This window comes from Aethalodelphis obliquidens, unplaced genomic scaffold (genome assembly GCF_003676395.1).
Source record: "Aethalodelphis obliquidens isolate GAN/ISIS:26980383/991018 unplaced genomic scaffold, ASM367639v1 scaffold76, whole genome shotgun sequence".
In the NCBI taxonomy this organism is placed as follows: domain Eukaryota; kingdom Metazoa; phylum Chordata; class Mammalia; order Artiodactyla; family Delphinidae; genus Aethalodelphis; species Aethalodelphis obliquidens.
The window spans coordinates 805,400-828,501 of record NW_020838020.1 but is presented as its reverse complement, the minus strand read 5'-3'; the positions used below and the strand labels follow the sequence as shown (position 1 = coordinate 828,501).

Sequence of the window (23,102 nt, the reverse complement as noted above, 5' to 3'; positions counted from 1 at the left end):
AGCTCACCCTTCCCCCTCCCCATATCCCCAAGTCCATGCTCTAGTAGGTCTGTGTCTTTATTCCTGTCTTACCCCTAGGTTCTTTATGACATTTTTTTTTCTTAAATTCCATATATATGTTTTAGCATACGGTACTAGACTTTCTCTTTCTGACTTACTTCACTCTGTATGACAGACCCTATGTCCATCCACCTCATTACAAATAGCTCAATTTTGTTTCTTTTTATGGTTGAGTAATATTCCATTGTATATATGTGACACATTTTTTTTTAACATCTTTATTGGAGTATAATTGCTTTACAATGGTGTGTTAGTTTCTGCTTTACAACAAAATGAATCAGTTATATATATACATATGTTCCCATATCTGTTTCCTCTTGCATCTCCCTCCCTCCCACCCTCCCTATCCCACCCCTCCAGGCGGTCACAAAGCACCGAGCTGATCTCCCTGTGCTATGCAGCTGCTTCCCACTAGCTATCTACCTTATATTTGGTAGTGTATATATGTCCATACCCCTCTCTCGCTCTGTCACAGCTTAACCTTCCCCCTCCCCATATCCTCAAGTCCATTCTCTAGTAGGTCTGTGTCTTTATTCTTGTCTTACCCCTAGGTTCTTCATGACATTTTTTTTTTCTTAAATTCCATATATATGTGTTAGCATATGGTATTTGTCTCTCTTTTTCTGACTTACTTCACTCTGTATGACAGACTCTAGGTCTATCCACCTCATTACAAATAGCTCAATTTCATTTCTTTTTATGGCTGAGTAATATTCCATTGTATATATGTGCCACATCTTCTTTATCCATTCATCCGATGATGGACACTTAGGTTGTTTCCATCTCCGGGCTATTGTACATAGAGCTGCAATGAACATTTTGGTACATGACTCCTTTTGAATTATGGTTTTCTCAGGGTATATGCCCAGTAGTGGGATTGCTGGGTCATATGGTAGTTCTATTTGTAGTTTTTTAAGGAACCTCCGTACTGTTCTCCACAGTGGCTGTATCAATTTACATTCCCACCAACAGTGCAAGAGAGCTCCCTTTTCTCCACACCCTCTCCAGCATTATTGTTTCTAAATGTTTTGATGATGGTCATTCTGACTGGTGTGAGATGATATCTCATTGTAGTTTTGATTTGCATTTCTCTAATGATTAATGATGTTGAACATTCTTTCATGTGTTTGTTTGCAGTCTGTATATCTTCTTTGGAGAAATGTCTATTTAGGTCTTTTGCCCATTTTTGGATTGGGTTGTTTGTTTTTTTGTTATTAAGCTGCATGAGCTGCTTATAAATTTTGGAGATTAATCCTTTGTCAGTTGCTTCATTTGCAAATATTTTCTCCCATTCTGAGGGCAAGCTAGCTGGGGGTTACTTCCCAAGCAAACTTGAATTTATCATCTCAAGAGAATTGAGGTGAATAAGAATCACTGATTGATTGTAAGCCAGAAATTTGGCTGCTACTTGAGACCAGGAATTACTTCTGTTCTCTCCAGTCTCAGTAAGACTGAAACAGATTACAAAATAATGGGCATAGTATGAACATATACTTTCCCTCGCATCTTCCTTTTTAAAAATTGTAGGTCTTCATAATTGGAACTCTCTGCTTATCATATATGCATTTCACCTAGCTAACTGTTTTTCTGCTGGGGCTTGGAGGGAATCGAATGAGTAGCACCCTCCTCCTCATCTAGTTTCTGAACCTATTAAAAAATTAGACAAAGTGAAAGCAGATGAGAACTAAAACATTACTTCTATTCCTGATAAAATTTATCCTGGAGTACATGGATTAAATATGAGAACTAGATAGGATTGCTAACTCCCTAGTTGGTGCCTTATTGAGAAAACCAGAGAGGGAAATAGAGTTTGCAGAGAAATAGTGACTGAAGTTGGTGTTTCTCAAGGTTTAACAAGTCACATTAGGTATTTTGTTAAAAAACAGGATCTCATTTAGCAGCTCTGGATGGGTTTCAGATTTAGCTTTTCTAACAAACTCCTAAGTGATAGTAAAGTTGCTTATCCGGGAAATATACTGTCTCCTAATGTTAGATAGAAAAACAACTGGAGGGAAAATACACTAATATCAATCATTAGGACAAATACAATGAAAACTAAGAAGCTTAATTCTCCCTGTTGAAATAAGGGAAGAGATTTTCTTCCCTTTCTTTTTCTCAGAGCATTTAGTTTAGAAAACTTGTAATTCTGAGTACTTTCTCTTCTCTTTGAAATGTTTATAAATCCTCTTAAAAACTAGATAGGACTTTTGTCAACGTTATGACTTAAGGATGTCTTTCTCAAGAGCCTGGAAGCCATTTCTTTGAAATGTAATCCTCAAGGAAGACAGCACCCCTATTGCACAGCTCCTGTGGGAGGGGAGGAGTCTATCTAGTGGGACCTTAATCCAAGTTGCAAAATTACCTACTGTCACAAAGTTTTGAGAAGTGTGCTTTTTCCCCCCTCTGGATAAAGCTAATTAGTTAACTCAGATGGTCACGCCAACTACTGAGTAAAGTAAGGATGAACTTGTGTGACAAATAGTGTTGTTCAGTCCTCTTACTTAAGAAGTAGATATTGATTACCTGGAAAAAATATGTCTAATAAGTTGTATCTGCTTGGCTGCATGGAAGGGTGAGATTTCTCTCTATCTTTGCGATCTCTTAGCACGTTGCCTGTGATGTGTATTAGATTCTGGTTTCATGCTTATTCAATAATAAAAAAAAGTTTTTTCTAGTACTTTTGTGGAGAGGTTTTCAGGATTGTAGAAGTTTTTTTGTTTGTTTTTAATTTATTTTCCCAACATTGTCACCCATCTACTGCAATACTACTGGTTCACTATCATTTCAATAAATACAGTACTACACAGTCTGAGGTTGGTGGCACACACAGATGTGAAGCACTGACTATTGGACTTGAACATCTACAGACTTTGGTATGCAGGGCAGGTCCTGGAACCAAATCCCCATGGATATGGAGGGGCAATTGTATATTATATATTCCTATTATCATTAATAGTCATCTTTAACATTGAAAATATTTGCGGATTATTCTGATTATATAGAGGTATTTATAAAAATAAGTTATATTCTAGAGATATCAATGCAGTAAAAAACCTGAACAGTAACTTAGAAAAACTATCCTCATTGATGGTATTTTCTATACATCTTTTATTTAAGTATGCCTTATTAATTAAACAGCCAAATAGTAAATCCTGTCTTTAGCAGAAATTTTACCCCAAAGGGCAGTCTTTAGCATAGCTGAATAAGGACCTGCATAAATTTCATGCTATGCATCTTTTAACTACATTTAAAAAATCACTGATACTTCCTTAACACCTTAGCAGTTGACAAAGTTTCAAGAATCCTGGATTGGAGTCATGGCAGGGTAAATGGTAAGTCCTGGAACTCATGTGAACTTGGTGGACAATATACTTTTCAGTAAATGGCACGGTAATATCCCTTCTTCCTATCTCATATAAGCTTAGAGTTTATTGCCCAAACTGCTTTTCAATGTCCTTGTATGGTAAATTAGGTGTGTACACTCATGGTATGAAATATAAGAGGCAGCAGGCTAATATGATAAACATATAGAAAATAGTTGGTTGAATGCAGCAAATTTGGGGAAAATTCCTTCTAAGGAAAAAAAAGTTTGTAAAAATATTGATAAATTTATTAACCAAGTTTTAAGTATGACCACCACAAAGCTTTACTGATTAACAAATAGATATACACCATTTTATCTTTCCCTCTATTTAACATTTCAGAAATAAATTGTCCACCTCAGTTAGCTAATATTATCCGTATGTTCTATGCATTGAAGTAAATATGTGGGCAAAGAAATTGAATATACTTAACAATTCTAAACTGTACAATTAGAAATGGCTAAAATGATAAATTTCATGCTATTCATCTTTTAACTATGATTAAAAAATCACTGATACTTCCTTAATATCTTATATCATTTTTCTGAAATGTGACTAATAAATTTGATCACATATACATGTTGGGAAATTTTAGATTTCCTAATATTTCCTTGACATAAACTATCAATATTTTCCATGGCTATTAATTTCAAATATTTTTCCACTACCCAGTAATAAAACTCAATTTCATGTTTTACATTGACTCAAAAAGAGGGATTTTCTTGACTTTTCTAGCCCCTGCATGATTATCAGCACTTTCATTATGGGATGGGCATTTTCTAAGCACTATTGTTAGCTGTCTCAAGTGAGTGACTATAAAAGAAAACAATAATTAAAGATCACATTTGCTGGCTTCCCTGGTGGCGCAGTGGTTGAGAGTCCGCCTGTCGATGCAGCGGACACGGGTTCGTGCCCCGGTCCGGGAAGATCCCACATGCCGCGGAGCGGCTGGGCCCGTGAGCCATGGCCGCTGAGCCTGCGCATCCGGAGCCTGTGCTCCGCAACAGGAGAGGCCACAACAGTGAGAGACCCACATACCGAAAAAAAAAAAAAAAAGATTGCATTTGCTGTCAGCATAGTATTTAGGAAGAAATAAACTTGTGTTTTGATGAAAATATATACTTCTTGATTGTTGAAAAGTCGAGCAATAAAACGACTATTTCTTGTCAATTTTTTACTCAGTTCTGAATTAAAATTTATTGAAAAAAATACACTGGTAAAAGTAAATTTTCTATTATTTATTAATTATATTTAAAATTTACATGGACTATTAAGGACATTGTGTAATGTTTCTACTATATGCTTTAAACAATTACAAACATTGGCATAAAATAATGTGCATATCAATGTAACAAGTTTGAAAAGTGGGGAATGAGAATCTGAAGTCTGCCTTCCTTCTAACAATGATGATTAACACTCCAAATGAATGGATCATAGATTTCTCTCTCAAATTTCTAAGATTCTTTATGAACAAAATTCTAAAGGACTTCAACATGCAATGGATATATATATATATATATATATATATATATATATATATATATATATAACATTCAGAATAACTAACTTCCATGCTTACACTGAACTCATCATAAGGCAAAAGCCTATAATTGTACTAATTCTTTGGCTCAGTGTGTTCAAAAAGCAAAGCAATGTGGTAAGCTTAATGAAAAAGATCCTTTGTGTTTTCCAGCTTCAAATTGCTTATACAGTTGCAATAAAATCCAACCATCCTCTCAGATTATATATGCAGCTCTGATTTGTTTTCTGAATGCAAGAGACAAGCATGAATCTGTTTCTCTAGTTCATAGTTTAGGAAAATTAGGAAGAAGCATGTTTGCTTTAATAAACATCATTCCACCTCCTGGTATGATCACATCTGAGTAGGAAAATAGTAAATTGATCAAATTCTGTCAGATGAAATATCATGTCTTCTACTCTTGGCAACCTCTTGGTATCTCCACAGATTATAAAACAATTGAATGAACTGTGGTCATGAAATTATCCATGTCACAAATCTCGGTTTCTCCTTTTAATTGTTCAAGAAAAACAAGCCTTTGGTAACTCTAGTTACTGTATGCTACAATACAAAACAAATTACCAATAACCATTCCTGAACTAATACATGACCAGATAGTGTTCCCAGAGCAGTTTGTTTTCTTGTTTCCCATAATTCTGTTTGATCTTCTATTTCTTTTGACATCAGTAGGTAAATCTACCAAAATCTTTGTTCTTGAAGAATTTTCATCTCAGGAAGTTCTCATTCTTGCCCTCTGATATAAAAATAACCACTCCAGCAATTAAAATACATCCAAATAAAAATAAGTCAAGGTTGCTTGATGACTACTACACAGGCACCTGCTCTCCCAATATTCAAGGAAGCCATCTGTTGAAAAAGATGAAACACAATTTAAGACAAATTTTACTGTCTTAAAATATACAAATTATAATGTATTTAAACCACTCATTCATATGCATGAAAATCATTAATAAATGTGCTTATCTTTTCCCAATTTATCCACAAGTAGTACAATATAAATGGAAACAATGAAAATGACATTTACATAAAAGAATAATATGTGTATTGATTTTTTTTAAACCTGCAATCATTTACAGAATTTTTAACGAAACTAATAAATTCTTTAATGATTTTCAGTGAAATGAAGCTGTTTAAGAAAAGTTTCCAGCAAAGATTTATTCTAGAGCTTGCATGGACACATTTGTGATGATATTTCATAGTGACAGCTTGGAGTATATTTTAGATGAAATAGCTATTTCACTATTGAAGTCATTGTGAAGTTATCTCCCAAGATATTATACTGAATTAAATGTGTTATTCATTCATTCTAAACAGAGACATACAGTGATATAGCTTCAATATTTTGTTATTAATAGGCCATAATTACAATTGCTACAGGGTCTATTTTTTTAAAAGTCTACATTATACTTGTTATTGAAATGAGAACTGAGATTTTTAAAATAATCCTGAATATGAAATTGGTTAGAAATATATTAAAACAATAATTTTTATAAAGTTTGTAATGAAAATTTATTCCATAGAGGTAAACTAAGATTTTAGTAATTTGAACTTTTTCATATCAATGATTTTTATTACAGTTTTCTAAGAATAATTTATGCACATAAAAATATTAGGTAGATGAGAAATTACAGGATATTATTTCAAAGAGAAAGGAATAAAATGTAACAAATAAAATAGCTATGAGCAAAATAACCTCAGATCACATACATTATCTTATTGATTGAGAAAGGACATGGTCTCACTCTCTAAATATGAAAATTACCGTCATTATCTAATTATCTGTTAGTTCTTTTAACTGTGCTTATTGTTACCTGCCATCCCCCTTGCAGGTTAAAAATAAAAACAGAAACAAAACCAAAATACCTTCCCATGTGACTTTTTTTTATTCCTTTCATTTAATATCCTATTTTTAAAAAAGCTAATATAACATCTCTTGTCTTTTTCATAGATATTTGCTCAAAATGAGTAGTGAAAAGGGGCATGTGATATATTGATAGCATATTGTGTGTTAAGAATAATTTTTATATATCACTGTCACCTTTATAATCCCATCATATGTTGTCATCTCTGTATGACAGGCATGTGAATGGAGTGTCAAGAGACAATATGTAAATCTGGTAACATCAATGTCTACAATCTGAAATATTTCTGACTCCAAAATGCACACAGTTTCCATTGTCTCTCTTTTAGTTTCCAATGATTTTGAAACATTGTTTCACATCAGAGTCATCTAAGGGACTTTTACAAAGTATAAACACTCAAGGCCCACCATTCAATAGGAATGGGATGAGTATTGGGTAGATGTATTTTTGAAGTTTCCCAAATACTCTCTGATGTTCATTCAGTACTGAAAACTACCATGCATAATTTCTAGGTGAAGTACAATGTACATACTTTCACTTTATGTCTGTATCTACATTTGCATCTATATTTCTATACATGCTTATATGTGTGTGTAAAAATGAATGTCTGCTTTTTTCCCCTGAGTTTACTATTCCTCCTGTATTTCTTTTACCCGTGAATGCCACCACTTTCTACCCAGTTGCTCAAGACAGGAACCTAGAGCACATCCATGACCCTTAATTTTACCTCCCTCAACCTTGCAGGTAAATAACCATCAAGTCCTATAAGTATCTCTCCAACGAACTTAATTATACCCATTCGTACTGTCTTCAACCTAGTTCAGGTTACAGTTTCACCTTGAGTGTGAAGGGGAGCAGAATATGCCACTCTAGGGTATCCCACTTTGGCATATTGATTATTTTGAACTAAAGGTACTTGAGAGATGCCGGACACAGGAGGGACACTCTGACCCTCCTTTGATCCCTTAAAGTAGGAGATAAATCTCCCATGTGAAATGGTACCCTCATCTACCAGGAGGGTAGAGGCATATTGATCACCAGACATAGGGAATTTAGGGCCAAGAAGGCTGTGGAAACAAACCTTGTAACTTCTTCACCAATTTCCTACCTCAATCTCAAACCACTTTGTCTACTCAGTTCTTCATGAATTTATTGTTTCTTTGTCTAAAAAGTATCAAAGCTTCCTGCTTTGGTCACTTCTTTGAGTCTCATGTATTTATGGGGTTTCCATATGTACAAAATTAAATTTGTTTTTCTCCCGTTAATCTGTTTTATGTCAATTTAATTATTTCATTAGCTGAAGAAACAAGAAGGAAAGAAGGAAAAATTTTCCACCCCTACAGTGGATTAATAAAATATGTCCTAATAAATTTCCGACTCTGATCTTGCTTTCTCCTAATCGTTTTTCACTTCTCATCAAGTGCAATCATTTTAAAGCACAATTCTGATGACTTACTTTCCCTGTCTAAAATCCTTCATTAACTCTCCTTTAGGTTTATGGTAAAGTCAAGATTCTATAACATGGTTTCTGATCCTATATGATATAGACACAATTTATCTCTCCAAACTTACTGCTCACTGCTTTATTTATTGCCGAATGAAACATGCTATGTGTTCTCCTTCCTGAGGCTCTTTAAAAATTCTCTTCCTTAAACCAAAACACTCCCTATATTTTTATCTGTTTAACTATTACTCATTTTCTATGCTTCACTCTACATAACATTTTCTGAAAGATTTCTCTACCCAACACACTTAAGTTCTATCATAGTATTAAGTATTCCCCTTACCCCAGCATTTATCATTCTATTTTAAACATTTGATATATTCTACAAAAATATATTTTAAATATTTGAGACTCTTCCCCTTTTCCCCCTTGGTCCAGTTTTATCTTATTTAATACATATTTTAAACAATCTGTCCTGTTCTCTCTCCAGGGTTATACCTTTCAGCCTTAGTATGATAACCTAAAAAGGTTGGCATGAAACCAATTATTAAACAGCAACTGAAAATTTAAATATCTCACCAGGCTTCCCTGAAACTCATTCTAAGCATCTTATATATCTATTATATGCAAATAAACTAAATCCACACACAACAGAGTAAACTGAATTGCAAAAATAATTCACAATAAATTTATTTAAGAAACATTCACATATCTCTCACCCCATGCCAGCAACTATGTCAGGTTTTGGAGATATGACAGTAAATGACACACTATCACTGTTTCTTTACAGCTGCAGGTCGATGCAACAAGACAGCACTACAACATTGTGAAAGGGTGATTTTAGCCAGGCTAGGGGAAATGGAAGTAAATTTTTCTTTCTATGTCTTGAAGCACACATATTCTTTTTTCAAATCAAATGCAAAAACACAAAATAACAATGTTAAATGACAAAGTCAAATTTATTTAAAACACAAACAAACACACACACCTGCAAGCATGCATGGGTTTGTTCTCTGTGTAACTATTAAGACATGAATCTGGCAAATACTCTCTAATCTATTTACATTATTTCCAATTCTAGCTAGCTTGGGAAATTTTCCAAACATACATTGTTATATATTTTAATATATTTGCTTATTCATTCTAATGCTTGGCCATTTTATGGTGCCAGTAGTAAATGAAATAATCAGATGATATTGTCCATTTATGGGGTATGTGAAGGGAAGGTGACAGGCATTATCCAGCAAATACCAGAACTTTCTCTAGTGGCCTGGAATTTCAAAGGGATTTTGTGTGGGTTTGCTGATGGTCCCTTGAGTCTTAAAAATACAAATAATGATAAGATATGGATGTAAAGTCTTAAAGTAATTAAGAGCTTTAAAATTAATGTTTATTGTACTAAAATAAAGTTGTTATAAAACATTTAATATATATATATATATATATTTTTTTTTTTTTAATGCAGCAGGTTACTGTTAGTCATCAATTTTACATACATCAGTGTATACATGTCAATTCCAATCGCCCAGTTCATCACACCACCATTCCCACCATCCCACAGCTTTCTCCCCTTGGTGTCCATACTTTTGTTCTCTACATCTGTGTCTCAACTTCTGCCCAGCAAACTGGTTCATCTGTTCCATTTTTGTACGTTCCATATACACGCGTTAACATATGATATTTGTTTTCCTCTTTCTGACCTACTTGACTCTGTATGACAGTCATAGATCCATCCACGTCTCAACAAATGACCCAATTTTGTTCCTTTTTATGGTGGAGTAATATCGCATTGTATATATGTACCACAACTTCTTTATCCATTCATCTGTTGATGGGCAGTTAGTTTGCTTTCATGACTTGGCTATTACAAATAGTGCTGCAATGAACATTGGGGTGCATGTGTCTTTTTGAATTATGGTGTTCTCTGGGTATATACCCAGTAGTGGGATTGCTGGATCATATGGTAATCCTATTTTTAGTATTTTAAGGAACGTCCATACTGCTCCATAGTGGCTGTATCAATTTACATTCCCACCAACAGTGTAAGAGGGTTCCCCTTTCTACACACCCTCTCCAGCATTTGCTGTTTGTAGATTTTCTGATGGTGCTCATTCTAACTGGTGTGAGGTAATACCTCATTGTAGTTTTGATTTGCATTTCTCTGATAATTAGTGATATTGAGCAGCTTTTCATGTGCTTCTTGGCCATCAGTATGTCTTCTTTGGAGAAATGTCTATTTAGGTCTTCTGACTATTTTTGGATTAGGTTGATTGTTTCTTTAATATTGACCTGCATGAGCTGTTTATATATTTTGGAGATTAATCCTTTGTCCGTTGATTCATTTGCAAATATTTTCTCCCATTCTAAGGGTTGTCTCTTCATCTTGGTTATGGTTTCCTTTGCTGTGCAAAAGCTTAGAAGTTTCATTAGGTCCCATTTGTTTATTTTTGTTTTTATTTCCAATACTCAGGGAGGTGGATCAAAAAAGATTTTGCTGTGATTTATGTCAGAGTATTCTTCCTAGGTTTTCCTCTAAGAGTTTTATAGTGTCTGGTCTTACTTTAGGTCTCTAATCCATTTTCAGTTTATTTTTGAGTATGGTGTTAGGGAGTGTTCTAATTTCATTTTTTTACATGTAGCAGTCCAATTTTCCCAAAACCACTTATTGAAGAGACTGTCTTTTCTCCATTGTATATTCTTGCCTCCTGTGTCAGGGATTAGTTGACCATAGGTGTGTGGGTTTATCTTTGGGCTTTCTATCTTGTTCCATTGATCAATATTTCTGTTTCTGTGCCAGTATCATACTGTCTTGATTACTGTAGCTTTGTAGTATAGTCTGAAGTCAGGGAGTCTGATTCTTCCTGCTCCGTTTTTTTTTCCCTCAAGACTGCTTTGGCTATTCAGGATTTTTTGTGTCTCCATACAAATTTTAAGATTTTTTGTTCTAGTTCCACAAAAAATGACATTGGTAATTTGATAGGGATTGCATTGAATCTGTAGATTGCTTTGGGTAGTATAGTCATTTTCACAATATTGATTCTTCCAATCCAAGAATGTGGTATATCTCTCCATCTGTTGGTATCATCTTTAATTTCTTTCTTCAGTGTCTTATAGTTTTCTGCATAGAGGTCTTTTGTCTCCCTAGGTAGGTTTATTCCTAGGTATTTTATTCTTTTTGTTGCAATGGTAAATGGGAGTGTTTCCTTAATTTCTCTTTCAGATTTTTCATCATTAGTGTATAGGAATGCAAGAGATTTCTGTGCATTAAGTTTGTATCCTGCAACTCTACCAAATTCATTGATTAGCTCTAATAGTTTTCTGGTGCCATTTTTAGCATTCTCTATGTATAGTATTATGTCATCTGAAAACAGTGACAGTTTTACTTCTTCTTTTCCAATTTATATTCCTTTTATTTCTTTTTCTTCTCTGATTGCCATGGCTAGGACTTCCAAAATTATGTTGAAAAATAATGGTGAGAGTGGACATCCTTGTCTTGTTCCTGATCTTAGAGGAAATGCTTTCACTTTTTCACCATTGAGAATGATGTTTGCTGTGGGTTTGTCATATGTGGCCTTTATTATGTTGAGGTAGGTTCCCTCTATGCCCGCTTTCTGGAGAGTTTTTATCATAAATGGGTGTTGAATTTTGTCAAAAGCTTTTTCTGCATCAATTGAGATGATCATATGGTTTTTATTCTTCAATTTGTTAGTATGGTGTATCACATTAATTGATTTGCATATAATGAAGAATCCTTGGATCCCTGGGATAAATCACACTTGATCATGGTATATGATCCTTTAATGTGCTGTTGGAGTCTGTTTGCTAGTATTTGGTTGAGGATTTTTGCATCTATATTCATCAGTGATATTGGTCTGTAATTTTCTTTTTTTTTTAGTATCTTTGTCTGGTTTTGTTTTCAGGGTGATGGTGGCCTGATAGAATGAGTTTGGTAGTGTTCCTCCCCCTGCAATTTTTTGGAAGAGTTTGAGAAGGATGGGTGTTAGCTCTTCTCTTAATGTTTGATACAATTCACCTGTGAAGCCATCTGGTCCTGGACTTTTGTTTGTTGGAAGATTTTTAATCACAGCTTCAATTTCATTACTTGTGATTGGTATGTTCATATTTTCTATTTCTTCCTGGTTCAGTCTTGGAAGGTTATACCTTTCTAAGAACTTGTCCATTTCTTCCAGGTTGTCCATTTTTCTGGCATAGAGTTGCCTGTAGTAGTCTTTTAGGATGCTTTGCATTTCTGCAGTGTCCATTGCAACTTCTCCTTTTTCATTTCTAATTTTATTGATTTGAGTCCTATCCCTCTTTTTCTTGATGAGTCTGGCTAAAGGTTTATCAATTTTGTTTATCTTCTCAAAGAACCAGCTTTTAGTTTTATTGATGTTTGTTATTGTTTTGTTAATTTCTATCTCATTTATTTCTGCTCTGATCTTTATGATTTATTTCCTTCTGCTAACTTTGGGTTTTGTTTGTTCTTCTTTCTCTAGTTTCTTTAGGTGTAAGGTTAAATTGTTTATTTGAGATTTTTCTTGTTTCTTGAGGTAGGCTTGTATAGCTATAAACTTCCCTCTTAGAACTGCTTTTGCTGCATCCCACAGGTTATGGATCATTGTGTTTTCATTGTCATTTGTCTCTAGGTGTTTCTTTATTTCCTCTTTGAGTTCTTCAGTGATCTCTTGGTTACTTAGTAAGGTATTGTTTAGCTTCCATGTGTTTGTGTTTTTTACATTTTTTTCCCCTGTAATTTATTTCTAATCTCATAGCGTTGTGGTCAGAAAAGATGCTTGATATGATTTCAATTTTCTTAAATTTACTGAGGCTTGATTTTTGACCCAAGGTGTGATCTAGCCTGGAGAATCTTCCATGCACACTTGAGAAGAAAGTGGAATCTGCTGTTTTTGGATGGAATGTCCTATAAATATCAGTTAAATCTACGTGGTCTATTGTGTCATTTAAAGCTTCTGTTTCTTATTTATTTTCATTTTGGGTGATCTGTCCATTGGTGTAAGTGAGGTGTTAAAGTCCCCCACTATGATTGTGTTACTGTCGATTTCCTCTTTTATTGCTGTTAGCAGTTGCCTTGTGTATTGAGGTGCTCCTATGTTGGGTGCATATATATTTATAATTGTTGTATCTTCTTCTTGGATCAATCCCTTGATCATTATGTAGTGTCCTTCCTTGTCTCCTGTAACATTCTTTATTTTAAAGTTTATTTTATCTGCTATGAGTATTCTTACTCCAGCTTTCTTTTGATTTCCATTTGCATGGAATATCTTTTTCCATCCCCTCACTTTCAGTCTGTATGTGTCATTAGGTCTGAAGTGGGTCTCTTGTAGACAGCATCTGTATGGGTCTTGTTTTTGTATCCATTCAGCAAGCCTGTGTCTTTTGGTTGGAGCATTTAATCCATTCACATTTAAGGTAATTATCATTATGTATGTTCCTATGACCATTTTCTTAATTGTTTTGGGTTTGTTTCTCTAGGTCCTTTTCTTCTCTTTTGTTTCACACTTAGAGAAGTTCCTTTAGTATTTGCTGTAGAGCTGGTTTGGTGGTGTTGAATTTTCTTAGCTTTTGCTTGTCTGTAAAGCTTTTGATTTCTCCATCTAATCTGAATGAGATCCTTGCGCAGTAGAGTAATCTTGGTTGTAGGTTTTTCCCGTTCACCACTTTAAGTATATCATGCCACTTCCTTCTTGTAGAGTTTCCATTGAGAAATCAGCTGTTAACCTTATGGGAGTTCCCTTGTATGTTATTTGTCATTTTTCTCTTGCTGCTTTCAATGATTTTTCTTTTTCTTTAATTTTTGCCAATTTGATTACTATGTGTCTCGGCGTGTTTCTCCTTGGGTTTATCCTGCCTGGGACTCACTGCCCTTCCTGGACTTGGGTGGCTATTTCTTTCCCATGTTAGGGAAGTTTTCAACTGTAGTCTCTTCAAATATTTTCTCGGTCCTTTCTCTCTCTCTTCTCCTTCTGGGACCCCTATAATGCAAATGTTGTTGTGTTTAATGTTGTCCCAGAGGTCTCTTAGTCTGTCTTCATTTCTTTTCATTCTTTTTTCTTCATTCTGTTCCACAGCAGTGAATTCACCATTCTGTCTTCCAGGTCACTTATCTGTTCTTCTGCCTCAGTTATTCTGCTATTGATTCCTTCTTGTGTAGTTTTCATTTCAGTTATTGTATTGTTCATCTCTGTTTGTTTGTTCTTTAATTCTTCTAGGTCTTTGTTAAACATTCCTTACATCTTCTCCATCTTTGCATCCATTGTTTTTCCAAGGTCCTGGATCATCTTCACTATCATTATTCTGAATTCTTTTTCTGGAAGGTTGCCTATCTCCACTTCATTTAGTTGTTTTTCTGACATTTTATCTTGTTCCTTCATCTGGTACATACCCCTCTGCCTTTTCATCTTTTCTGTTTCTGTGAATGTGTTTTTTTGTTCCACAGGCTGCAGGATTGTATTTCTTCTTGCTTCTGCTGTCTGCCTTCTGGTGGGTGAACGTTATAAAACATTTTAAATACCACTTTGCTCTTTGTAAGATAATTTATGATCCAAAAGAGTGTAATAAAATACAGATGAGGGAAAATGGCCTTTAGGAAGCTTTTACCCATTACTACTACATTCATTATTTTACTTTCAATTTTAGAGGAATTATAAGCATAATGGCTCATTTCTATAAATATGTAATGAAGATATTATATCATTTATATGCCCATAAACTTCCTTTATTTAATGTTCATTTGTAAAAGTAGCACATTTAAAATATATACCACTGAACTGGTACATTTCCTTAGCAAGTCAACAGTCATAGCAGTGCTCCTTATGTAAACACTAGGGACCTAGGAAGGTAAGGAATTAAAATATATCTTCTAAAATCTCAGTGCAATAATTACAGCTTATTTTATATTTGCTGCTCTCTGGATAAGGAATGCTTCTTTCTCACAATTAAAGTAAAACATAGAATATCACAGGACCTAGTTCTCCAAATTCTTGCTGTTTGTTCCTCCATTCCACCTTTTTTCTTCCTTCTTAGCCAAATGCCTCTTCATTGGAATCAAAGGATTTTCCCTTGGGGAAGAGTAAGGTTCATAAGGCAGATACCTTAGTCTGATCATGTGGAGTCTGGTTTTGTACTTCAAAGTCAGCCTATTTAATATTGTAGTTGAACACATATCACCAAAACTGGCACAATCAAGGAAGTTATGTATCTTTAAAAGTAAACATTTTTTCCAAGAAATTTACTTCAATCAAATTTTAGTTAATTTCTATGACCAAAAATAAATCCTTCTATACATTAAGGAATAAGAGGAGATGAGGTTATTATCCTGCTTCAACTAAGTAAGATTTTGGAATTTAACTGCATCCATTGATGGAAAATTGGTCTGTTTGTTTGTTTAAATTGTTTCTCATTTTTAAGTTTCTGATAAAGGAGTGAAATAAGAAATATTGAAAGATTTGGCAAAGAAAGAAAGAAAGGAGAAATTGAATATAATGACAAAAGTCTGAAAATATACCCATTCTCTTCATTACAAGCAAGGCTGTAGTAACTGTACAGCATAAGTTATTTTCCACCATAATTAAGTTGTCCTCCTCTCATCTTTCCCCACCACTCACACACACCCCAACACAAATAGTCCAGATCTTCGACCAGATTGGGAGCTTCTCTGAGCATGATCCTAAATCTCTAACTACAGTGTATGTTTAAAGGCTAACCTAAGATCAGCCAATTATTTCACTCCATCTTCTTGGCCAAAGTGTTTGTCCAGGAATGAGTGCTTTATATGACAGACCATTCAGAGCTCTTTGCTGTTTGTTTTTGGGTTTCTTTTGAACAAAGAATTCTTTTATTTTCTGATTATGGCTGTGAGGATTCCCACTTGGAGTTTCCAGCAGCACCACCCCATGGAAAATTCTCTCTGCAGTGAGTAACAATCAACCTAACAAAGATAGTCAAGCAAAAACGGGAGGCAGAAAGTTGATTTCTGCAGGTTTCCATTCTCTTATTTTTGTTATCTCTAAAACCAAATATTTTAAAGATGAGTTTTTGTGAACCAATATATTCCGCTTTCATTTTTTGCTTCAGCTAATTAAAATTCAGTTCCTGTCTCTTGTTATAACATAATAAAGTGGAAATCTCACTGAAGCATGAATGTAACTTTCTAATATAAATTTTATTGAAGTATAGAATACACAAGAGAAAAGTACACAAAAACATATGATTTAATAAACTTTTTACAAAATGAAAATGGACAAAATCAATCATTTTGAGTTCAGAGTAATTTGACTAGATACATTGCTGTATGTACCCCTCTCCTCCAAAGGAAGTAAGTGAAATAAGTTCTTATATGTGAAGTAACTTATGCTGGCAACAATCTTACCTGGGTCCATTCATTAGTTTGTGGATCATAGGATTCCATAGTGTTGAGGTAAGTCTGCCCATCATAGCCACCAACAGCGTATAGTCTGTCACCAAGGAGACAGACACCAACAGCATCTCTGGGCATACTCAAAGGAGCCACCATGGTCCATGTATCTGTTTTAGGATCATATCTAAAATGTAAGGATAAAGGACATAACATATTCTAGTCACATTGAACTTTTACTATATTAATGATGCCCTTTCAAAACAAGCCATGGAAAAGAAAACAACTTTTTTTTTCTAAAAACTCAATATTTAAGCAGGTTTTCAGGAACCAATATCCACAATGTCTGGCTTTCTATAGTTTAAGGTATTTTAAAAACATACCTAGACTCTTAATTGGATGGATGCTGAGTCATCTTACAAAAATGAATATCATGATTTCTTTCCACAAGGAAGTCAGATATGTAAATAACTATTGTTCCACAGTAGAATGAGGTTCTTTAAAACAGGTACAAGAAAGTGTTATGGTCATGAAACAGAAGTAATGGTTAAAAATCTGGGACAATTATGAAATACTTCACATTTGAAGTCTCCTTTAAATGAGACCTGAAAATCTATCCTAAATTTGCTAGAAAGAAAGAGATATTTTTACAAAGGAACACAAGTGTTAATAAAACTGCATGGCCAGCTTTGTGGAAAGTAGGTGGGCAGTGTGGCCAGGTTCAAGGGTATGAGAAGAAGCAATGCTTAAAAAGGTGGTTTTTGGGCTTCCCTGGTGGCGGAGTGGTTGAGAGTCCACCTGCCGATGCAGGGGACATGGGTTCGTGCCCCGGTCCGGGAAGATCCCACATGCCGCGGAGCGGCTGGGCCCGTGAGCCATGGCCGCTGAGCCGGCGCGTCCGGAGGCTGTGCTCTGCAACGGAAGAGGCCACAGCGGTGAGAGGCCCGTGTACCGCAAAAAAAAAAAAAAAAAGGTGGTTTTTGATCAGCTCATGAATTGCTTGATTCCCAGAGTAAGAAAGTATTTTGTGCTTACTCAACAGGAAAATAGGGAACCACTGAAACTTGAGGAAATAGGTACAACATGAACAGAGCTATCTTTTAGTGATTATTACTCAGGATTCACTGGAAGGGAGAGATTGGTAAATCAAGAGATTGAAGCAGAGGGTCCAAGTATTATTATTGAATTTTAACCAAAAATAATTAAATTTCCAGAAAGTCTGATTACCATACATTACATACAGATATTTTATGTGTTGGATGGTAAGATACCAAAGAATTCCTTGGTGAGTGTGCTTTACTTCAGCTAAGAAGGAATGATTAAGCCACCTCTTTGCCTTTAACCTACAACTGCAGGTTCAGATACGAAAACATCTAGTAAGAGCCCAGTAGAGGAAATATAAAAGAAGACTAGATGACAGCAAATGTATTCCTAGTTCGTTTTTCTACTCCAATCTTGTTATGAAATTTTAATGAAAAAAATAAACAAACACAAACAAGCCAAAAAACCCACATACAGTTTACTGAAAATAAAGAAGGTTGTTACAAAAAAAATGACTGGAAGGACCCCAAGGATCCAGAATTTATATTTTGGAGAGAATATTTCTCCCAGGACATTACATGCATTTACACACCATGTCTGGAGGAGTTGTGACAGTCAAGATGATATATGTGAGATGAGAGATTGGTTGAATGCCTGAAAATCAGGACCACCTTAAAGCTGTCAGGCTGTCAGGCAAATAAAAAAGTAATTTTATATGCTATAGTTAATAAGTGTAAAACATCACAAATAGATACAGGCACACATAGACACAAATGCAAATATGCAATCTATGCTATCAAATCTTTAAGATATTTAAACTTCTACAATGAATATTTTGAAATGTATAAACATAAAAACAGAGGACAAAAAAAAGGAAAGATGAGGAAAGAAAAGACACCACAAGGAATCATATTGTACAATCCACAAAGTGGAACATTTTATAAGATACCTGACTGAAGTTTTCAGGTAAAAAAAGCCCAGTAATAAAATGAATTACTAAGAAGAAGTAGCTGTTCTAAATTAAATGTGACTTTAAAATGTAACAAAATAAAATGAATGAAACTTACTTGGATACCAATTTATAGACCAACTATTAAAAGATGTTTAAGGCATTTTGGAAATTTTAATTCTGTGTATCAGATTAAAATAAGAGATTTTAAAAATTTTTATTACTTGTGATAATGACGTTATGATTATGCTAAAAAAGTAAAGTTCTGATCATTTTCCATTGTTTGTTTCTGGGATGAATTCATAAGGGTTTTGAGCTGAAGTAAAGAATTACTTTAAAACACTTCAGGAAAAAAAATACTGTAAAGGTGAATGGATGAAGCAATTTGGTGATGGTTGTTGAATCTGGGTAATGAATACAGGGAGTTGTTTTTTACTTTTCTGTCAGGAAATTTTTGTCATAAAAATAACTTTAAAAGGAAGAATGTATAATACTCCTAATTTCAGTGAAACATGAACGTTCTTTATATTTTATTCATTTTCCAATAGAAGCTAGTCTGCCTTTTGTCACAATCACTTCACTTAAATAGCTTTTCCTGAAGTCCTATTTTAGTCCCCATGTAATTATTATTGAGCTCTATAGGATTTTTTTCAACTATTGTCTACATAGCAGACTTTATCACTTTGCAAAAAGGCAGAAGAACTGAGAAAAAAGCTAACAGTAACAGTACTAAAGAATAATAAATGCATTTCTGAAGGCTTCTGAAATTTTAAATGAAGCTCATATAATGAAGATATTCTCATATACTCATACTTCAGGGAAAATTAAGAAAACACTAGTATGTCCTATATCTAGGTACACATTTAAAATAATATCCTACACTTTGAAATAGATATCATTCTTTTCACATTTTACAAAATTCCTGAAGAAAAGTTAAAAAATTTAGTGCATTCTCCTAGAAGATCCAAATCTTTGAATTAAATATACCTGTTTTCAGTGGTAGGTAACATATTTCATGTGTTTAATAGCAATCTTTTAATTTATATCTAGCAATGGTGATGATATTTAAACATATATATTGCTAGAAAATCAAATCAAACCAAACCAAAAGAAAAACTGAGTCCAAACTACCCCCTCCTACACACACACACTCTCTCTCTCTGTCTCTCTCTCTCTCTCTCTCTCTCTCTCAGATATTTATGCAGTAATCACACTAATTCAAAATTACCCAGTAATGGTTATCCTTGTCCTCACATTAATGAATCTAAATTGATTTTTTGTATTTAGAACTCCGTGGATTTACCTCTCAGCCTGGTTATACACATAATTGTTACCCCCCAAATGAAATAAACAGCATTTTTTAGCTTAGGGAAAGATCCACAGATGTATAAGCTCTTTCCAAACAATTACTAACAGCGAACTTTATCATTATCTGTTCATGTTTTTGACAAAATTTTGTTCTAAGCATTCTTTTTTGCCTCAGGTTGCCTGTTTATAAAAAGAAAGAAAGAAAAGAAAAAGCAGGTGCGGGGTGGCTGCTGTCTTTTTGTATTTAGGCTGTCTGCCTTTCCTACATCTCACCTTGGCCTTCATGGTCAGAATGTGAGCTCTGCATCAGGGACTCTATTAAAGTTTCCAGCCCTCAGGAAAGAGACGCATCCGTATATAGTGGCTAAAATTGGCTGTAAAATGAAAACTTACCAAAGGCATATGACAACCACAGAACAAAAGTTAGTTTCTCATTGAAACTCCCGCTTGAAATTTTTGAGGTACCATTACTTTTTCAAGTATTGTTATTTCCACAATTAGAAGATAAAAATTTCTCTTATGTTTAATGGACAATATAACTAGATTTCTGCTCCCCCTTTCAACAGTTTTTGCTTATTTTTATACAAACATATTTTTAAAAGTTAATTTGATTTAAACTTTTCTATGAAGGTTTATGAAAAACTCTATTTTGATTAGGTCATATTCGATTACATCTACTCTTCAAGGTTGAGGGGAGGAGAGATGAGCTGGTGACAGAACTGGAGAAAGCAAGGACCCACTAAGCAACTCCGACTCCTCTCAGGTGTAGCTTTCTCATTAAAGTTTTGAAAATTATTTAAGCTATTGTCAATCAACAGAACATGGCGCATACACAGAAGATCTTAATGCTAGTAAAAACTCACTTTTAAAATATATATCTTTAACAGTTCAAAACTAAGAAAAATAGATTCTTTATGTAATTATTTTCTCTACTCATATAATAGAAAAATTTACTAGTGCTGTGAGTCCAAATTATGTATTTTTAAATACCTTTCTCAATGTGAAAATGAATTTGAGTTCGATACCAGTGTTGATAACCTTCCATCTATATACGCCATCACGTGTTTCATCTTTTCATGTACATCTACCTTCCACAGAATTGTTCTCCTTCCTCCAAAATTTGCAGATAAATTACCATGATGTCAGCATTCCAGGTAGAATATCCCAGGACAACAGATTACTCTGTCACTCCCTGTGTCCAGCTGACCACTTCAAAGATAACACTTGCCTCATAAGCTACTGAGGCAAATATTAATCACAAATATAAATTAGTATGGCTATAGTATAGGTTAATAATTTTTGCATCTACTTATAAAACAAGGGCTTTATATACGTAGACTGGATCTCCATCTGTTGTATATATTTCTACCAGAAATTTGAACATAATTTGTTATCAAAGAAGTAGCAAAGATTATGCATGCACAATAATAGAAAAACAAAGGCAAAAAAAAAAAATTTTCATGCTGCACTCATTTGGCTGGTTCCAACAGTAAGATCTTAAGAAGAATAAAAAGAAATATTTATTATAAAGTAAAATAGTGCCTACCTAACATTTTAACTTTAAACAATTCAAGGAATTACATTTTTGTAGAAAATTTAGGATCTCACGTATCAAAAATGTGAATTAATACATTAATGTGCTACTTAAGGCCTAGGATAGCATCCATAATTTAAATAAAAAGTAAGTCTCTCCTTTATCATCTCTCTTCAGTGTTCAGAAATTCTTGGATTATGTCTAAACCAAAAGGATGAAATGAGAAATTAAGAGAAATGAAAGAATCCAAAATTCCATACTTGCTCTATATATTAATGTTTATGGTAATCTGAAAAGAATTATTAAAGTAGATAATGTAGTTATCCCTGTATGTCAGACAGCATATCTTAAATTATTTCATTTTTAACAAAGATCTAAAGATGATAAAAATAGAGTCATACCCTGACAGTAATAAGTTAAATACTGTTATTTTAGATGACTTTTTCTGTTATGACTGGAGTATATTTTGGTAGACTTTGAACAAAAGTTGTATATTTATTATAAGTTATATATCAAAATTGTGATTATTGTTAATAGTGTTTGGTTGATAAGATATGATGATATAATTTTCAACAAATATATGATTAATTGCTTAATATTTTAGTCTCAATCAAAAATTTTCTGTCTGTTGAAGATATGCCTGAAGTATATGTAAATCATGAATCCTCAGCCAATGATGGTGGAAATGGGTGTTCACATGCAAATAGAGAAGAAATAAATCAATATCTATCTACATATCTTTCCATCAGTCTCCAAACATCCATCCATCCATCCATCTCTCCATTTATCCCTTTTAAAACCTGTCTATCTTTCCTTCAATCCATCTGAACATTCATCCATCCCTCTATTATTCCTATTAAAATCTCTATCTATCTATCTATCTATCTATCTATCTATCTATCTATTTATCTACCTACCTACCTATTTACAGTATACCTCATAATGTTTTCCTTGTGAGAAATTTGACACCTCTTTTTCTTGGTGTCTGACTGATTTAATAAATGCTTGTTAAGTGCTTACTCAGTGCCAGGAATTGAGCCAAGTGGAGGTGTATAGGCATAGATAAGACAATCTTGGCCAGCACATAGAATCTAGTTTAGTGGAAAAATTGATGTAAAACAAATAATTTTTTCATTATGTTGATAATTCGTACAAAGGAAAACTCCATTGCACTTTCAGGTCAAATTTGTATTATGAAAAGTTTCCTCAGGCTACTCTAAGGGGAAAAGATTGGAGGAAGCAAGAGTGGATATTACAAAGGCAGGTTTAGGAGTTTCCTTTAATGTTGACACCGCTTTCCTATCAGGTCTCATTACTGGGATGTAGATTCAAGGGCAAAGGTGGTCCTGATCTCTTATTAGCCAGCAGTGGTACTGATGGCTTTGAGCATATTTTCTGATCCATTGCGTGATTTCCAGCTTTGTGATCTCAAAGTTCTAATTATTTATTTCTTTATCTCTTTTTTTCTAATACATTTTAAGCTCTATTTAGTACGGTGAAAGCACACACAAAACAGTATTTATTGAGTAAGTGAATAGATGAATGTGCTTTTTCTAATGAATTGCACCTTCTGGGTCTAAATTCTGCTAGAACTTACTGCATTTTTGCACACTGCTTTTGTCCACTAA

The 23,102-nt window shown here is 34.1% G+C and overlaps 1 protein-coding gene across 2 annotated transcripts in view; it reads right to left on the bottom strand.

The window, feature by feature from the left end:
- Positions 1–5,188: 5,188 nt before the first annotated feature.
- Positions 5,189–23,102, bottom strand: part of KLHL1 (kelch like family member 1) — a 379,998-nt gene continuing 362,084 nt past the window's right edge. Inside the window, exons 10-11 of one of the 2 annotated variants that reach the window (XM_027092284.1) lie at positions 16,658–16,829; positions 5,189–5,808 (exon numbers count right to left, since the gene is read on the bottom strand). In XM_027092284.1, coding sequence (XP_026948085.1) covers positions 5,749–5,808; positions 16,658–16,829 — 232 coding nt within the window. In that variant the 3' untranslated portion in view covers positions 5,189–5,748. The remainder of the gene's footprint in view (positions 5,809–16,657; positions 16,830–23,102) is intronic. The other variant, XM_027092285.1, reaches the window with a different exon arrangement.